The sequence below is a fragment of the Diabrotica undecimpunctata genome, chromosome 7 (assembly GCF_040954645.1).
Source record: "Diabrotica undecimpunctata isolate CICGRU chromosome 7, icDiaUnde3, whole genome shotgun sequence".
Classification (NCBI taxonomy): Eukaryota; Metazoa; Arthropoda; class Insecta; order Coleoptera; family Chrysomelidae; genus Diabrotica; species Diabrotica undecimpunctata.
In genome coordinates this window covers 12,172,520-12,193,693 of record NC_092809.1, presented here as the reverse complement: position 1 = coordinate 12,193,693, position 21,174 = coordinate 12,172,520, and the positions used below count along the sequence as shown (strand labels likewise).

General features: G+C 32.4%; 1 protein-coding gene across 21 annotated transcripts in view; it reads left to right on the top strand.

The window, feature by feature from the left end:
- The window catches only part of Tlk (Tousled-like kinase), a 475,437-nt gene that overhangs the window by 405,695 nt on the left and 48,568 nt on the right, over positions 1-21,174 (top strand). For 20 of the 21 annotated variants that reach the window (XM_072536709.1, XM_072536711.1, XM_072536708.1 and 17 more), the window contains one exon: positions 11,011-11,101. In XM_072536709.1, coding sequence (XP_072392810.1) covers positions 11,011-11,101 — 91 coding nt within the window. Of the gene's footprint in view, positions 1-1,016; positions 1,236-11,010; positions 11,102-21,174 lie in introns of those variants that run through there. The other variant, XM_072536718.1, reaches the window with a different exon arrangement.

Genomic DNA, 21,174 nt, shown 5'->3' with positions numbered 1-21,174 from the left:
CTTTTACTCCTATATATTTCATCATTTCTGGTGCTACTTCATCGCTTCCTGGTGCTTTTCCAATCTTTATCTTTCTTATTGCTTCTTCCAGTTCTTCTTTTTCTATAGTTTCTGGATTTTCCGTGTTTCTCATGGATACTCTCCTGTTGTGGCTTTCCTTCTCCATTGTATTCGCTTGATTTCCATTAGTATCAGCTGAAAATGTTTCCTCCATCTTTCCATTATTGTCTTATCGTCGTTTATTATTGTTCCTTCCTTGTTCATTATTTGTTTCAGTTTCGTTTCTTTGTTGCTTCTTAGGTTTTTCGGTGTTCTGTAAAATAATTTTACGTTTTCTGTGCTGTTTTCTTCCATTTTTTCCCCGAATTTTTCCCAACTTTTCTTTTTCTCTTTCTTAACTATCTCTTTAACTTTTGTTCTTTGTCTTTAACAAAAGCAAACTTTGTTTAATTTATTAGTATTTTGTATTTTGAAAACGAATTCCGAAGTGGAAATCGAAATGTCTCAATAAACTTTAGAATAAAATTGTGGAAAATTCCCACTAAAAATAGTAAATTGGATTAATATGACACAATAGCTTCAGAACAATACAAAGTAATAATTTGTACAGTTTGTTAAAAGTTGGTATAAATATCTTAGTTTTTCACTTTTATCATTCGGCCATACAAAAATTTAATGTGTTAAAAAGTTAACAATCATACGAACAGGATATAATTTCTGTAGTACAATACCAGAAGTGGGTCAAAACAAAAAGTTAAACAAATCTAGATCTTACGTAGTCATTATTTAAAAACATAATTTTGTACAAAATGAAAATAGCATCAAGAACTGATTCAGAATTCGGTAAAATATTGATAACACAATCGTAAGCGGAAACTTGCGAACTGGATTTTTTCAAGTAGGTATACCCGCCCGTACGTACCGTTATCTTTTTTATCTATCAGCTGTAATGAACAGAAATGACGTTCCACACTTCACCAAACCAAACAATCCGACGATTTGGTTTTAAATTTGTACAATGCGGATTGTAACCGTAGGTTCGATATTAATTCATGCAATTTGCTAAATAAAAATTATCGAATTAACGAGCAGTAGGTAGTTAGTTACTTGGCTACACAACCAGCAGCATATTTTTGCTTTGCCTCGATTCGTATCGGAGTGATTTCTTTTTTTGTAGTTTATATTGGTATTTACAATAGTGGTATATGTGTCTAACGACGGTACAATTTGTGTTGGTAAGTTTTATATTCTATCTACTCTACTATCTTTTCTGAAAACGTCCGCTCGCATTGAGTAATTAGAATTTTGTGTATTCAGTTAAATATAATTAGACAGAAATATTATATAGTTTGCTATTTGTTAAATTCATTTTTATATTCGGATATCTATATTTTAGTGAATTTGGTGTTTTCGTATTTTGTTGAACAAAAACAAAACTATTTTGTTAATATCGATCCAATTTAATATGGATTATTCGTACTACATTCACTTGTATGGATACTTCATTGGTAAGAAACTATGACATAGATAAGTAGTTAAAATAAAATAACATTACACCATCATTTTTTTCATCAAACGTCACCTTGTCTCTCCTCGGGGAGACATTAGTGGATATTTATTCCCAATATCTTCTTAATGTTTTTGTTCCTACTAATGCCTGGTCATTTTCTTTGCGTGTTCTGACGTGTTTCGCACTTTTTTAGGTTTTGTTGATATTTGTTTTGTTTATATTTTACTTGGTCATCTGTTTCGTCTCTTATTATCTCTGCATGTTGTTGCAACTTGACAATTCTTCCACGGATGTCAAAAAAATCATAAAATCACAGTTTTTAATTTTAATTATTATATAGTTTATGTGGACAGCGATAGGATAAACAGAAACAACTTACAGGCATGTATCTTTAATAGAATTAGCATGGAAATGGGATAAATACCACATGGATTGAGTCACAACATCTTAGTGTAATACACACATAATTTTGTCTACAGCTAGAAGCCATAATAACATAGCAAATTGACAACAATGTTGTAAAACAAGTTTAATTGTCAGATACTTATAAACTATAGCTTATATCTACTTAAAAATAAAATGAAACATGAATTAATAGTAAATAGTCGATTTTAAATGTAGTGGGATACCTTGTTGCATATCCTTCAATTCTAGATTTTATGTGCTCAAAATATAATTTTATGTCAAGTTAAAATGGGGAAAAATGTATAAGAGCGTCTTCAACTGATGGTTTATTTTTCGGTCATTTATTGAGTTGCCCTTTCGTCTGTTCTAAACAGTAACTGTTGTGAAGACAGTATATTTGCTTGTCTGACACCTTGTTCTGGACGAAGTTAATTTGAAAATGTGTCAAGCACTTTTATCGATACAGTGGTGTGTTTATATAAACTTAGATACAAAAAAAACGCAACGGAGAAAATGTTGGTCAAATTCAAGGTATTTCAATTTCTTTATTTTTAGCCCTATTTTGATGATGTTTTTAGCACACTGTGTAAAAATTTATAAATTTTCGATTTGGTATAGTGAATTTTTTAATAAAATTTTGTATTTAACTTATTATACGGGGTTAATCGAAAGGTGGTTTTTTATCCTAACTTTGAAACATACTGTGGAATAATTGCGTTAGCGGATTTTCGTAAAACCTTGTTTTTCGGTTGCAACCATGTCTTCTAAGTATTATGTTTTTTTGTTTCATGTGAAAATATGGATTGGTTCATTTTTAGGAGCGAACTGACTTTGCCAACCACAATTTACGACTTTTCCTATTATTACCATTATCTATTTTATTAATTTGTAATACGACGATGGGGGCTTTGGTGACTGATATCGAAGGAATGTCATATCGACATCCCAGAATCACTGTATTTAAATAATGATTAAAAGCAACGACATGATCTTGGCTTTAATGAATAATGATAACAATAACAAAACATAAAAAAAATAACTTAAATGTAACTTGTAAATGTAACCTAAGTACGCACATAAAGCAAAACTACTAAAAAAATAACTTAATACTTTATGTTGCCTACCTTAGCCTCTATAACTGCCTGTACACGTCGGATCATGCTGTCTATGAGTTTGCGAATATCATCTTGCTGGAAGTTCGTTAATTGAGGCTGGTGCGACTTCGCGACCTCTAATATTTCTACCAAGCATCCCAAACTGCTCTATTGGGTTCAGATCTAGCAAACACGCTGGCCAGTTCGTTTTATTAATACCAACTTCCTCTAAATATTGCGTGACACACATTACAGGGTGGGGTCGCGCATTATCTTGCATTAATAGAAAATCATCGCCGATATATTGAGAAAAGGGTACTACGTGATTTGCTAAAATTTCCTCAATATACCGGTGTGCACCTCAATAAATACCAATTCAGTGTGCGCCTCTCGGTATATTCCTGCCCGTACCATCACCCTCTCCATGGCTAACGCGGGGGCTGAAAGCGCACTCCGCAAATCTCTCTCCAGTTCGACGCCATACTCGTTCTCTCCTATCTGATGAGTGAAGACAGTATCTCGACTCATTCGTAAAAAGGACATTACTCCATTGTCCTAAATTCCAATGTAAATGTTCCCTGGAAAATTGTAGTCTAGCCACTCTGTGCCGTGGAAGTAATTTGGGCCCAGTTGCTGATCTGCAACTTTGCAAACCAAATTCCTGTAATCTTCGACGAACTGTAAATACACTTACATTATTGCCTCGAACCTGTAGAAGCTGATTTCTTGTATGCACCGCTGTTAAATGACGATCCCGCAAAACGTTGACTCGTATAAAACGATCATCTAAAGCTGTAGTTTTGCGCTTCCTGCCACTTCCCGCTTTACGCTTGTTTGTTCCAGTTCGTATAAAACGTTCCACTACCCTTTGAATGGTAGAGCGATGAGTGTGTAGTACTCTAGCCACATACTCATAATTTCGCCCATCTTCAACCAGAGCAACGGCTTTCGCACAATCTTCGACACTAACAACCATGATCATGACCATGATCAATCATAGGTAAACAAAATGTGTCAAATGACATAATGATAACAATCACCAAACCCACCTCGTCGTATTACACTCCAAAATAACCATAATTAAAAAGTCCTAAATTGTGGGTGGCAAATTCATTTGGCTCTAAAAAATGAACCAAGGTATATTTTAACATGAAACAAAAAAAAATCGGTTGCCTGTAAAGTCGGTTTTATGGGCGAAGATTTCACGTGACAACGTCTTTTTCTCGGTAGAATATTTATTGATATGAATATTATTAAATTGCACAATAGGAACAAGGAATTGAATGAAAATAAGAATTGCACAAATTTTAACTATAGAAATATATTTTGTTTACTAAAACATTGTACATGTAAACTTAAACTTAACTAATTTCTATTTGAGTGATTTTGTTGAGGATAGGACGATGATAGGAGAAATATGAAATGAAAGGAAGTGTTTCTGCTGTAATGTGTCTTGAACGCCAAGAACGCTCGAGAAAGACAGAGACACAAGCACGGAAGCACGCACCGATTCAACGCACCTAATTCTCTAGTGCTGCGCGCGCAGCGGACCGATCATGTTTGAGTGGGAGAGAGACGCAAGGCATTCGCCGGTCCGGCGGGCCTCTCTCTCGTTCGGTGACTCACTGTAACAGACGTGAGCGGGCGTTACACTTTTTCATGAATGACTCCGAGCCACAACCTAATTTAAGACGTTGTCACGTCAAAACAATGCTTAGGAGACATGGTTGCAACCGAAAAATACGGTTTTACGAAAATTCGCAAACGGAATTATTCGACAGGATGTTTCAAAGTTAGAATAATAAAACGACGTTTTAATTAACCCCGTACAATAAGTCAAATATAAAATTTTATCAAAAAACTTACTATACTAAATTAAAATTTATAAATTTATACACAGTGTGCTAAGAAAACATCAAAATAGGGCTAAAAATAAAAAAAAATTAAAATACTTTGAATTTGACCAAAATTTAAGGGCGAAATTAGGTGTAGCGATTATTTTTTTTTGGTATCCGCCTATTTCTTTTGGTATCCACCACAATTGATGTCAGTGGACTTGGTCGAACGCCTTGCGATAATCTATAAACCAGATGTATAACGGGGTATTGAGTTCTCTTGATTTTTCCATCATTTGTCTAATATTCAAAAGGTGTTCTCGTGTACAGCCTTGATAAATGAGGCTTACTCTTCGGATATTTCTGTTTATAGAAAAGTTTTTAGTCTCTTAATGATGATTTGTAGTATTATCTTGCTGGTAAGTGATATGATGAACAGTTCTGTAATTATCGCATTTATAAATGGTGCTTTCTAGAAGCCTTAAAACAAGCCGAGATTGTTTCACCCGGTGGGCAAAGTCCCCTTTTTCGAGCAGGAAAAAAGGATGTTACCTTTAGGTGAAATCTTAATAACATCGATCTTGTGTTATCACCTTAATAAATATAACCAGGATTGTCATCTAATTTAAAGGTTTTAAACCTATTTAAGTAGCTAGTTTCAAGTACTATCAAAATCGTCTGGGAAGCTCTAAAAATGTTGTAAGAGAAACTTGGTCCATAATAAACGATCTCAGAAGTAAAACTAACACAGCTCAAACATTTTCTCTTCCAAATCCTAAAAATCTAAATGAATACTTCCTCTCTCCCTAATTCAAAAAAGATCTCGAATTCATTCTTTATAAGATCAGTTGATAGCTGTAGTACTGATGGACTATCCATAAAAAATTTCTTAAATCTCCCAAAAAATATGTTGGAAGTCCTGGTTTCACTAATTAATGATTAATAACCTTCTTCATAAGGGTGGTTCTTCATAAGTTCATAATAACTATCGACTTATTGCCTTACCTTACGGTCCTATCCAAAATTATTTAGAGACTTATAAAAGCCAGACTTTGGCCTTTCTCGTTGGAAACAACGTTTTATCACAAAGTCAGTTTGGCTTTTTATCCTAATAAATGTACCAGTCACGCTGTTTTCTGTACTACATGAGGTCTATCAAGCACTAAACAATAATCTTTGCATTGCCACTGTTTTTTGTGGCATGTGCCAAACTATTTATTATAATTATGAAAAATATAAAAGAATAAAATCCTTCTTGGAGTTGTGACTGTAAAAATTGTTAAGTTGTAGCACAAAATAGCTATATAAATTCGAATGAACATAAATTTATGAAAACCGGGTTATATTTACCAAGTCAACTTAATCAAAAAGAAGCAATTTTATACGATAAAAATAATAATTATAACACTTTTGGTCGATTTTTCATTAACGTACTCTGTTATCTAAGTGATTTCTTTTTTATTTTATGTAAAGTATCTACATATACGTATACAATTTAATCATTTGTGTTGGTAAGTTTTTGCACATACTATCTTTGTTGAAAACATTCGTTTCTATATTGAATAATTAAGAACCGTTTGATATTTATTATTGTTCAAGAATTTTTCGAACGATTTATCGTTTTGATGTAAAACGGAGGCGACTGTTTTTTCGTGTTTTGGTGACATAAAGGTAACTCAATTAAATACTTTAATCTTTGATGATTACGTAGGTACATTAATGTTCCACGTATTCTTTCCTATTACCACTTCGAGTAAATATTCAAGTTGATATCAGTATTTTATAACGCAATAACGCGGATGTTGTACATATTTTAAAGTTTTAAATTGAGTTTTTTAATGTTAGGTGTCATAAGTTCTCCAAAGATCACGCATTACCTTCAGATTAGATTGCTTATTTCTGATACGTCCAGTGAATTTCGATCAAGACTTACTTACGTGTATAAGTCGGGACTTTCTTGAATTAATTCTTAGCTATCATTTTCCTTTGTCTTTATTCGCATACCTGATCCACTTTCCTAAATACATTATTGAGTGATTATCCATCTATTTATTTCACATTAAGTTGTCGTTGTTGTTTTACTCCGGTTTTGACCCACTAAGCTTTAAACTTTTTTATACACGAGCATGTCTCTCCTCTGTAACAGTATTTGCTCGAATTCCCTTTCAGTATTTCCTACTGTCACCACATCATAAACATTATGTACATTGTCACAAGGAATGTCATGTACTGTCCGTACTTCTCCAGAGGTCCAACTTTCTTTATCTTTTCCAATGTAAGGTTGTTTCGTTTTAAACATTTTTTTTTATTAACTGTTTTAAACATTTGTTTAGGTTAAAAATAGTTTTTGTTTAAAACACGTAAATTAAACAAGCGTTTTTTTTTTCATTTTCTTTATTAATATAATTAATAAACGTGAGAAAAATTCTCAAATACATTATAAGTACAAACTTTTTAACATACATATTATTTAAAATCCACAAGGAAACCAAGTTCCTGTAGCTGTCTGCACTATGTATCACAAAAATTTATTTAAAAATTCCTTTATAAAAGGTATATATTAAAACACCCTATCGGGCTACATCACAGAATGTTTTCGGAATTAATATTAGCACTATCCACTAAATACTTGGGTAAAAACCCTTTGAATGTTGTTAAATTGAATTTGAATTACGTTATTTGATTTTGTCTACTAGGATGTTTAAGTTACAACAGGAATAGATAACATGGCAATGTAAGACTCCACTGGAGGTTGCTAGTCCTGAGACAAAGTGTCTACGAGGACTTGTTAATAGCAACTGATTTACAACTACGTAGACACTTTGTCTCAGGATTAGCAACCTCCAGTAGAGTCTTACATTGCCATGTTATCTATTACTGTTGTAACTTAAACATCCCAGTACATAATAAAATCAAATAATGTAATTCAAATTCAATTTAACAACATTTAAAGGGTTTTCAACCAAGTATTTAGTGGCTCAAAACATGTATATCCAGATAGCACTGATGATGGAATATTATTAATTCCGAAAACGTCCTGTGATGTAGCCCACTAGGGTGTTTTAATATTATACCTTTTATAAAGGATTTTTTACATATTATTTACTTATTAATGATAGGAACACAACAACAATTGAAAAATTTAAAACATTTTGCACACAAGAGTTAATAAATTTCTTAAACTGTTTCAGTCTCATAGTAATCTTGTAATCTAAGTAATCAATTTGATATCTGATCAGCCACGTCATAAGTGATAGAATTAAGTTCTTTAAAAATTGAAATCAACTTAGCAGCTTTGACATTGCCTAGCCTGCGTAGTTTTGAACAGATTAAACCGTATCATGAGAAGAGTCTTTTTATGTGGGTTGAAGATGCAATAGCTGTGTGAAGCTGTTGACCAAGTTCCAATGCTCTCGTATTTATATTTTTCATAGAACGACACCATGCCAATGCTTCTTACTTTGCTTGGTAATTAATAATAATTGATAATGCTTCTGGGGAGAAGTAGGGAGAGACTCAGGCAGTAGTTGAGCAACATCCTGATTTATATATTCCCCTCCTATTATTACTCTTTTCCCTGTTAGAATGTCTTAAGTGTGTACCTTAATTTATGATAAAAAGCTTTTCTTTCATTTTCATCTAGTCCTACTTCAGAAACATACAGACCATCCACATTACATTTAGCACTTCTCACTAATCTTCTCTATCTCTCCATCAGATAATCAGAAAAATGGATGGCAAACTTTTCCAATTCGTCTTCGGATGTAAGCAATTTGTACTCCCTTTCATTTAAGCATTTAACAATTAAAAAATCTTACTTGTTGCACTTTCAAGATTCCAAGACCATACACTAATTTTTCTATTAATACAAGCTATCCTCGAAAATTTTAACTCACATTGTCCACAAATTTAATATCTTTTAAGTGTGCATTTTTCGTTTTTATTTTGATAAGATTTTCTAAAATTTATTATTGTCTCTAATAAAACCTATTCAGTGTCACTTACTATAATATATGGATGATAGTATGTATAGTATTTTTGCCAGTTGTTAATGCTTTCTCAAAAGTATAGACCTTCCGCAAAAGATCTTTTAGGTTTTAAACATTCCTGTCCCATTATTTTTGCATCTTTCACTACTCTGTCAATTAATACACATATATTGTTACATCAGTGTAAAAGTGACAAATCAGACAGTTTTTTATGCATCATGACGTTCTATTAAAAACTATTTATAGCTAATGATACTCATTGTATGAATTAGAAATATTTTATTTCAATTTGCAACTTTAAAACCATATTAGATGATGATGCTATTAAAATCTAATCATTTACAACATTATAGTTTACCAACATAACCGAAGATTGCAGATGAATAAATATGTCAGAAATGACACACCAAATATATTATCAATTCATTGTTCTCAATCTCAATGATCTTTGTGGGTATATTTTGGATTTTTGCAGGTAATTTTTCATTTGGTATGTAAATTTTAATTATCCAATATACTATTATAGCGAAACGATTACTTTTGATATTTATATTCTGTTATCTTTGAAGAAATATACTATTATTTTTTTTTTAACTAAGATTATAAGCTATCATACCTTTACAATTTTGGATTTATATATATATATATATATATATATATATATATATATATACATATATATACATATATATATATATATACATATACATATACATATATATGTTGTTTGTATATATGTATATATATATATATATATATATATATATATATATATATATATATATGGTATAATCATCATCATTCTTTATTCCTATACGGTGTCAGCTTCCCTAATTACATTTTTCCATAGGTCTTCCACCAGGCGATCTTTGATCGTATGCTCATACTCCTTGAAACTTGGCTATTCTTCGTATAGCGTGATCATTTCGGCTTTGACCTTATGTTCATTTTAACATAAATTGTTGCCACATCTGGATCAATATAAGCTTCTTTCTTTCTGTTCGTTCTTCTTTGTTTTTAACTGCACAATATTCAGAGCCATAGATCATAGCCAGTCTTATGGCAGTTTTGCCATTTAGTTAAAATTGCCATTTAGTTTCATTGGAATCTTTATGTTACATAATACATCACTCGCCTCTTTCCATTTCACCCATCTCACTCTCATGCTTCATACACTTCAATTTATTTCCACATTCCTAAGTAATACCGATCCTAGGTACTATGTAGTGTAAAACTTTGTGTTTGATTCATTCTTCCTTAGTTTTTATTTGAATCTTTCTTATTTTTGTATCATATCATTAAGACAGCATATTGTTTTGTTCTAATTTTTTTGTGGACATCATTCGTTTTTGTTCAAATTATTTATCTCTTTATTTTATTATGATATATTTATATTATTATATGACATTATATGATTTATATCATATAAAACATAATAATTAAGTACGCACACAACAATTTTTGTAGAACCCCAGCTCCGAGTGACATGTGTGTTCCAATGGAACAGTTGGACCCCATGTCCGAAGATCAAACAGGTCACACTCCATAATGGAGTGGTACCTATCATCTCCCAAGCTTTAACCAACCATTCCTCCCCATCGTAGCACATAACGAATCGCTTTGTACTGAAAGTTACTTTGTATGCCCTGGGTAATGGGATATCCTCTGCTTTACTTTATGTGGTTAAGCCACCTGATTTTAGGGGTAGCTGGTGTGCTTGGTCACTCAGCAACCGAATTGTCAAAATAATTTTTGTTCTCCTCGTCAACTGAGCGACCAATGGGTCTGGCCATGGAGCCCACGTTTGTTCGTACGTACCTCGATGTTCAGGTTCCGCGAGCTTGGTCCTTTTGACCTAGCCTGAAGAGCCTTTTGCCTGAATTGCTTTTCTGCCTGTGCTGCTGATCAGCATTCACTCAATCTATTTTTTTGTATTGACTGCTGTAACATAATTGAAATAGCTACAATATTATTGTTCCCTTAATAGTTTCATCTGTGTTCATTATTTAACGTGTGGTTTACGAAACTAAAAGTTATATCGTATATAAAACATAATATTGTCAGCTTCAAATAATTACAATGTTCTCAATTGATTTAAATAACTCCGTTATATATGCCAAAAATTGTTGTCTCGTATATTATACATCCCAAATTAAAGAATGTTCTTATTGTTACAGATGTCAGCTGGATCTCAGATACAGATGGCACCAAAGTCTACAGTCAACACAACTCAACCCGTACATAGCCAAGACTCCAATATGAGTACAGGTAATTATAGATTTTTTTTACTGTAATACTGTAATAGTATCATTTAAGTCGCTTAAGTACATAGTATCTTTCTAAGTCATCTATTATTTTCATAAGAACATTACGACCATGTTTCATATTAACATATATGACAGTTGGTTATAAAATGACAGCAAATCGTATGCAATTCCAAAAGAATTTATAATTAGTGAATTCATGTGCTTGTCTCCCACAAAGTAAAATATCAAACTGCTGACGTCAATCAACCTTATTAGTTTACTTGTTTTTCTATTATCGATAAGATCAGTATCGATTATGTTTAGATGTAATAATAAGAATCGTCTTGGCAGATCTAAATTTGTTGGTATTGGGTATTTGAAATGAATCCATTTAAAATTAGATTATTTATTGATCTGCGGTAGTTCACGCAAGAGTTTAGTCTGTTAAAACTGTTATTTTCTACACAAGAGAAAACTCAACCTTAACACAATATTGGTTACAATGTCTTATTATAATTTAATTCATACAAAAAGTAGTCATATATTATTTGTAACACTAATCTAGTATGTACATGTAGAAGTATTACGCAAAAAAAGATATTTTAAACAAAAATTTACAGGAACTGAATCACGGTGACTCCTTACAAACAATGAAGTCTGTACGTACGTCTGACGAACTCGTATAAATAACCGAGGACGCTTTTCACATTTTCTTTAATAGCGTCAACAAGAACTATAAACCATCTGGAAATATTAATAAGTAAATAAAGTTTTGTTCACGGCAATTCATAAAACAGCAAATCTGCAAAGAATGTGGAGTTGAGGCTAAAAATATTACATGTCATGATTTACGATAGTTCCACGCATGATAGTAAACTTTTATAGGTATATTAAATTACTTTAATTGTGACGTAAATGAGCCGAGTAAAAAATAAAAGTCGGATGTGATATTTATATCAACATTCTTATTGTCTTAGTGATATACTTTCTTACATATTAAACATTACTTCCATTACAAAGAAATACGATAGACAAAAACTAAAAGAAGAAGAATTTAAACATCACTTTGAGCAGACAATGAACGAAAAAATTCGAGACAACATCACACAAGTATACAATGTACCAACAGTCGAAGAAAGATGGGATAACATAAAGACTGGTATCATCGATGCAGCAACGCAAAGTGGAAATGTCACCCATTATAAAAAGCAAGTGTGGATGAAAGATGAAATAATCGAAATGATGGACGAAAGAAGACAGCTTAAAAATAGAAATAACTCAGAGTATAAACGAAAGCATAATCTGATTCGAAGAAAAATTAGGGAAGCCAAAGAGTTATGGATGCAAGCAAAATGTGAGGAACTAGAAGAATTGCAACGAAAACATGACGAATTCATAACAAATAACGTTAATAATAACGTAATAACTCATTAAATTTGGAAATCCGTGAAAAGTTTACAAGATGTTACGTGTGGTCTGTGTATGGATGTGAAACTTGGACTTTAATCGCCGATATCATGAATAAAATCGAGGCGTTTGAGATGTGGTTGTATCGAAGGATACTAAAAATTCCACGGACTAGCAGAACCAGAAACGAAGAAGTTCTTCGAAGAATGGGACATCAACGAACTCTATTAAATATTATTAAGAGGCGTAAACTAGAATATCTTGGACATATAATCAGAGGACCAAGATATGAGTTCCTTCGGCTAATTCTCAACGGTAAAATCGAAGGAAAGAAATGGATAGGACGGAAGAAACTCTCTTGGTTGAGAAATTTGCGGCAGTGGACAGGTTTGACAGCGGACCAATTGCTACACGTAGCGCAAGACCGAGATCAGTATAACAATATTATAAGCATGGTAGTCGCCGACGTTCCATAGGGATATGGCACTCTAAGAAGAAACATTACTTGTGGTTCTTCACAAACAACCGAATCAATCATGCTAAGAACCTGCGAATAGAAATAATAATAAGACTATAAGAAATTAACAACAAAATCTCTCTCTTGTCTACATATCGGTGTAATTTGACTTCACCTTTGTTTGGTGTCATTCCTGGTATCAGTTTACCTCCTTCCCCTTTCTCGACTTGTCTCATATTATTTCAGACTTTTTGATGTTACCTCATGTTTCTTTTAGCTCATGTTTTCTTACGATATCTATTGGCTTTTTTCTGTTCAGTAAGTTTCTTTTTGCCAGTAGGTTACCTTTTACTGTAAACTGGCCATGTTACAGTTCCAATGTTCGTTGATTTTCTTCTTTCAAAGTAGTTTCTAGTGTTGTTTTTTCGTGTTTTTCATCTTTAATTAAAAACGCTTCCTGTCTTAATAATTACATTTTATATAAAATAAATTTATATATAACGAAAGCACTTGTGAGATATCGAAATAATCGAAATTTTTCATTCGTTAACTCTGATCTGGTTATGTTGGCTTTGAATCGGCGCTGAATTTGCATTACCGCAGCCGAGCTGGTTCAGTTTGAGTTTGAGTTCTACATTTGTCAAAGATGGACGTCAAAAACAGTATTAACGGTGAGTGTATATAGACAGCAGAAACGACGCGACAGAGTTCGGAGATATTGGGTACACCCAATTTTTTAATATAGGCTGACTGAAAGCCACTACATAATTTTGTGTTGTAAGCAATTAAGGCAATTCTATACGTACTAACATAATAATATCTTCTTTTCTTCATCATTTTCTTCACATATAATGAGGACGAGTTCTTCCCGGCTTTTTAAGTTCCTATCTGAATAAACGCCACCCTGTATGTCGCATATCATACGACATTTTTCAATTTCATCTATAAATAATTCGGCATGAAAAGCTTCAATTGAGCAATCCCTACATACGTCTATGTGCGCCAAAATCGCGCGGTCAACTGAACGCCTGAACGGTAAGGTCCTGTCCACATGAGGGTGTTAGACGTTTGTCTAACACCGCGTTGCGCGTTTTAAGTACCAAGGAACAAATGGCATCGTTCACATGCAAGCACGTTTAGAACCAACGTCGTCAAAACGTAGCGCTCATAGAATATACTTCAAACACCGCGTTTGCAGCACATTTCTAGTTACTATAATAGAAGTATGTGTTCGTACATTATGTTCACAATCAAGCGCGCGCTTTTGCCCTGTTGACATCGCTGTGGTGTTGAAAAGTGATATGTCTACAATGGAAGTTGGAAATTTTGATACGGAATTGTTCGTCGATGAAGTGCAAAAGAGATGTATTTGGGACATGAAATATGTCGAATACAAGAACGGAGTTTTACCTACTGCACTATTACACAACGTAGACTTAATGGTTTTCTTCCAATTATCTGTATTCTCTTATTTGCGCTGTTCACTTAAAGAAAGTTGTAACGATAAGACTACCAAAGAGAATTGAAGTACTATTGTAAAAATAATACTTCAATCAACCATGGGAGCTTATCGTCTATACCTTGCCTAGCTCAGTATCTCAAGGGTGAGTTCGTCTTGTCTTAAATTAGGCATTGAACCTGAGTTCTCAGTTGATAGCAAATAAGACAAATTTTAACCAAACATATTTATTTAAAAGAATAAAAAAAACAATAATTAACCCTGCCAAAGCTTAACAGTTAATAAATGTTACTTATTGCTTCGATGGGCTGCTTGTGTGGTCTAGCTGTTGGGTCCTCCAAATAGAAGTTGTGGCTTCTGGCGAGCTGCAATCACACGTGGCTGTATATCCTGATTAGTAAAATTGAATGTGGCCAATCAATTCGATCTGGTCAATTAAGTTGTTGATAAACCAATATTTCCAATAAATTCAATGAATCCAATAAAATGTCCAATAAACCAATAAACTAAAAGATAAGGAATAACTTGCATTAGAAACACATCAAAAAGAAAGGTTTAATAACTTCCTTGCCATCTTACAAAATTACACTTAAACAAATAGCGTATGGCAAGGATAAAATGAAATATGAATGTTACTACTTAGTTAAATTCTGTTAAAGAGTCCTAATGCATATATCAGAAAAAAAATGTGCTTTCGAAAGAAAGTAAGGTTACATTGGAAATGCGGTCAGAATTATAGAATAAATATCACAATGAAAGTACTTACCCCAAGAGAATTTGTAGACCATAAAAATGAGTCTTATAATAATTTTTGCCTTCTTTTATAAATTTCAAAAAGAGGCAAAAAATAATCCCACTACAGAAAAGTTGTTTTGACAGAAAGTGGGAGACTGAATGAAGTTAGCACAGATGTCATAGGATGTTGCTATAGATATCATGAAACTAGCTTGTCTGTCAACACGCAACAGAGTAGTCTGCCGAACAAAAAGAGAGAGGGCGAATATTTATTCTACGGGACAGAAAGAGAGAGAAAATAAAGACAGAGGAAGAAAAGAAAAAACATAGGGCGCCAACTATTTTGAAAAAAATAGTAAAAATTAAACTGAGGATAAAGAAATTAATAAATAAATAAACAAATTAAAAATGAAATAATTATTAAAATATAAATTAATAAAGATGTGACGTTTATAACGTTACAAAGTGAAACCGTTTTCTGTAAATGTCCCTAATGATTAAATATTTAAGGCACAATAACTACTCCCAAATGCCAACAGTTCCTATTAAAAGAGAGGTTTAAAGAAACTTGATTATATGAGGTAATATAAATACATACTTTAATATTACAAGTTTTTCTTCCGGTGAAATCCCATCCCTAGCTGCATTTTTACATGGTGATAAGCATTCTTATAATAAAGTTAACAGTTCATCAAAAAATGTTATACTCATCCAGAAATAGTTAAACAACTTTGGAGGGTATTTTCTCAATTTGAGATACAGTCACAAAAGAACCCATGGTCAATCTATCATTAATTAAAGGGTGCATTCAAAAACCTTCTTTGTCGTATTTGCCTAGCTCAAAATCTACGGTATAACAACCAAATACAACTCCATAACTATACTGGCTACTGGCTGTCGACATTCTGGTAAACCGCGGCGCTAAGCGCTGTCATGTGTACGATACCACTTTTTTCTAACGTGCGCTCAACGCGACGTCTAACGCCCCCATGTATATAGGCCCTGAGGGCTAAATTATTTAAAAATGACACTATACTAGAAAAACTTTGACATGCCATTTACACATCTTTATTATTTTCGAAAACTAATCCACGGTCCTTTTTTAAATCTTACCATTTTTCTTAATGAAAATGTAAACTTTCGACCTATAAAACCTTTACAAACTCTTCACATTTTTAAAAACTATATTCAAAAATGCTTGAATGTATAGGGTGTTCAATTTAAAAAAACCCAACTTTGGTTCATTCCGTTGTTCGGACTGACCCTGTATATCGAAATACGTCTTTGATATACATCAGTTTCGTTATAAACATTTTTATATACTCCATAATTTAGCCGTAATAAAAGAAAGCCGGAGGTTTCGTACACCCTGTACATTTTCGTGATTGATACAATATTATTGGCCCGTATTAGAGGAGCTTACAAAGTAAAATCGACCACAAAAGCGGAATAATTTCCAGTCAATTTGTTCGTCAACAAATAAGCAATTTACCATAACGATTATTGAATTTTAAAACTGAAAATAGATTTATTACAGTCGATGTGACAAACGATAAAGGAATTATTATGTATTAGAGTTGTTTTCAGTACAACGGGACGTATTTTTACAACAGAAATATACTTTTGATCAAATTACAGAGGAAGAGACAACAAAACACTACAAACAATTGGAGCATATTGACAAGTTTAAGCACAGACAAATAATATGATGTAAGCTAAATAAACAAAAAGAAATATATTATAATTATATATTTTTATTCGTTATGACTTTGTATCCAGTATGCAAAGAATATAGACACGAAAATCTTGAGGTCAGGACTCAACAAACTTGATAAAAAATTATCGGATTAATCATTTTAGTAATAGGTTCATGTTTATTTTATTAGTACCTCTTCATTCGTTTTTCTAATTCTTCTTCGTACCTATTCATTCGTTAATCAATCAATCTTGTCAATTCGCAGTATAATCATATTTATATAAATTTCAAATTGTTTATTTATATCATTGTCTTATATGTCTCTAGTCCTGTTTGTTGGAAGTTATGTATAAAGAGTGATCAAGTGTAGACATTTGTAGTATCCACTGCTGTCGCATCGTTGTTTTCTTTTCCTACGATTATCAAACATAGGAATCAATTTAATCGTTTATAGTATATAAAATAATATTACAATTACTTTAGAAACCATTATTTATTTAATACCTGCCGCAAACCTTGCTTTAGTATAAATAGGATCCTTATATTTACGGTGCAGAAACATATTTTTTGCATGTATTGTACTCGTGTACAGTCTTGGACTAACGCTGAAATTTTTGTATCCCAACTTTTCAAGTTATCCCTTTGTACCCGAAAGTTATCTTGTTGGTTATTCTTGAAACTGTGGGTAATCGTGGCATTTATATGTCTGTCCTCGTACTTGGTTTTACGTGATGTTTATTAGATGAAAATTGTTTTTACTTCTCCATCGCCGTTGATTTCGCACTATAGTGTATTTTTATGTATGAGAGAGTAATAAAACAATCAATTATGTATGCAAATCCCTAAACTGTTGATACGGGTGACTCAATGAAAAACAGATATTTGTTAACAAGTTTACAGAAGTATATAGGAAAACAATTTTAAATTGAGTATGACCACCAGGTATAAAGGTTGGAGCAGAATAGAATACAATAGTTGTCAGGGTTACTAATCCCTAAATAAGGTTGCCAGTGTCGGAGTGATGGAGGTTAACAGGTACTAATGAATTTGCAAGAAATGTAAGATGTTTATTTTATTGGTTATATATAACCAATAAAAGTTTAATAAGTACCTACCTATTTGCAAAATAAAGTTTAATTCTTTAGATAAAATAAAACGTTTTATTTTATCTATTTGCAAAATAAAGTTTAATTCTTTGCCTATTTGCAAAATAAAGTTTAATTCTTTAAATAAAATAAAACGTTTTATTTTATCTGAAATGAGTGCATTCCACGAAGTAAGGGTTTCAACAATCAAACATTTAATTCTTTAATTCCAGGAATCTACGACAGTAATTGACTAGATAATTACCTTCTAAACTTATTCCACAGAAAATGTGATAGTGGGTTTTTCCATTTTGTATATAGGAAGGTCCAAGTGGCGTATTCAAAATTCTTAACAGTTCACTAAATGTAGGTACTTCAGTTGCAAGGTGCAAGGTGCGAAAAATTGGTCCTCTAACAGTTAATGAAAAAACATTAATATTTAATTGTTTTAAATCATTTACAGACAAACGTTTATGTGAAAGTGTTGATGAGACCGTTGTTAGTTAGCAGTACACTTGGTGTTGGGAAATCTACGATTTACAGAGTTATTAAAGAAGAGAAATGTGGTAGTTTTCAAATGCCACGTAATGCTCCAGGGAAACCAAAATTTCAAATAAAATATCATTTTAAAGAAGGACTTCGACGGAAAGTGCATGAATTCTTCTTTAGACAAGAATTTCCAACATTGGATAAAGTTCTTGTCTCAGTTCGAGATGATAAGGATTACCCAGAAATGAGTCGAAGTACGTTATGGAAACTTTTAAAAGAAATAGGCTTCCGCTGGAAAAAGAATCCCAGAAAGTCTATTTTATTAGAAAGAAGCGATATTGTCATATGGAGAAGACATTTTCTAAGAACCATAAAGGAAATGAGAAACCAAAAAAGAAAAATATTTTATCTTGATGAAACATCAACGAGGGTCATACACCAAATAAATTTTGGCAGGATGAAACTGTTACAAGTCAAAGGCACGCTTTTGTAAATAACTTATCTACTGGTTTAAACCCACCATCAGGAAAGGGACGCAGGCTGATAATAGTACACATTGGCAGTTCAGACGGTTTTGTTGAAGGTGGTTTATTAACTTTTGAATCAACTCGTACCGGTGACTACCATGAAGACATGAACGCTGATGTCTTTCAAGAATGGTTCGAACAAATGATAGATCTTCTTCCTAAGAACTGTGTAATAGTAATGGATAATGCAAGTTATCACTCCAGACTTATAGAAGGACTGCCCACAACCAAGTGGTTAAAAAAAGACTTGCAGAATTGGCTGAGTTCAAAAAATATTACGTACCATCCCGGATCTATAAGAAAGGAACTTTATTCGTTGTGTGTCCTTCATAAAGAAAAATTTAAAAAATACGAAATTGATGAAATTGCCAAAAATCGTGGAATGACCGTACTTAGATCCCCACCATATCATTGTGAATTAAACCCGATTGAACTGGTATGGGCACAGATAAAGAGTGAAGTTTCAAGAAAAAATATCACTTTTAAAATTCATGATGTTAAACAGTTGTTTTTGGAGGCCGTAAATAATGTAAAACCTGAAAACTGGGAAAAGGCAATAAATCACACTATTAAAGAAGAGGAAAAAATGTGGAAGCTGGACAATATTACTGATAAAATGATCGAGCCAGTTATTATAAATCTTGGTTCTGAAAGTTCATCTTCTGAATCTGATTTGGATTTGTAACAAGTAGCTGTAAGTTTTATATTAATATTTTTATTCATCTATTTAACATACCTTAGACGGTTTTAAAAACTCTTTTTCTCTTTTGTAATTTTTAAAAATTAAAAAAAATGTGAATTTTTTAAAACCGTTTTTAATGTAGGCCAGTCAGTTCTAATATAGTGTGTGATAAAAGAGGTCACTTTTGTTTACATACACATAACACTTTATAACACTGAAATAATTAATTTATTTTTTACAATTATTCAAAGTAATTTTTCAATTAATCTTGAGCACACCCATGGAGTGGTCGGAGCTACCAGTTAAAATTATGCTAATTACTCTCTCGTTCATAAAAATAAACTATAGCTGTAAACGAATCAGGGAATGGCCCAAATATATTTCAATTTCTTCCGAAAGTAAGTACTCTATAACTAATGGACGGGAACGGTTTGACCTTTCCTCAAGAAACATCTCTATTATGAATGAATATTCTAGAATCGCTGATGTCGATAATTCAAATAGAAACATTTTTTCACTTTATACAGTTATAGACCCGGCCGACGACCTTGACGAAAATATATTATTCTTTTATAATTGGTATTTTTCCATTTTATATTGTTTACTGATAATGTGTTACAATAATTAATGTACAACGATTTTAGAAAACATATGGGCTTCGATTTTCGCCTAGCGACAAAACATAAATATAAGTATTCTCTCTCTGTTGTGTCGTAGTATGAAAAAAATATATAAATGCGATCGTCATTGCGAAATGTCCTTGAAATACCTATTTTTCGAACCATATTAGATCACCTCAGGATTTTATTTGTATCACTAGTTTTCGGTTTATTTTTAGATTTTTTGGTAAATTAACTTACTTATCTCGTTTTTATAAAAGTCAGCAGTTTCGTCGATAATTTTGCTATACTCAATTCAAATTTAACTTGAAAAAGGTGTTTTACTATCACATCGTATATTGCTGAACAAAATGTTAATTTCTTACTACTGTAATAGCTGGTCTAACGGAAGTACATTTTTTCGTCTTTTAGCAATACAAAGTATATCGCACTTCATTTATTATTGTTCTCCAATAAGACATTTTTTGCATTCTATAGTTGTATAAACATATCATCTACAACTCTTTCTTTTAGAACATAGCGACAAAAATGAGTATATTAAAATCAATTATTACAACATATGCCATATAAACCTTTTGATTACAAACGGACTGAAAAGTCCTATATTTTTATTACTTAAATTGTAAAATCACAATTATGTTTTCTTATACAGCCTCTATTTACCTTTTTAACATTTTTTTTTGTTTTATTTCGTGTCCGTGGTCGTTCCGCTTCAGTTTTTCGCATATGTTTTCATAATTTTTACATTTTCCAACAAAGAAAAAGCGGACGACGACTTTGCTGATGAAGAAGTAGAAGAACTAATTAGCGCAGCATGTCAAATGTCCCCCCCCCCCCCCGATCAAAATTTTCACTGCTATAGAAGTCAAGAAAGAAATAAACAAACTCAACTCACAAAAGGCCGCAACTTATGATATAATCTGGGCACAAGTACTAAA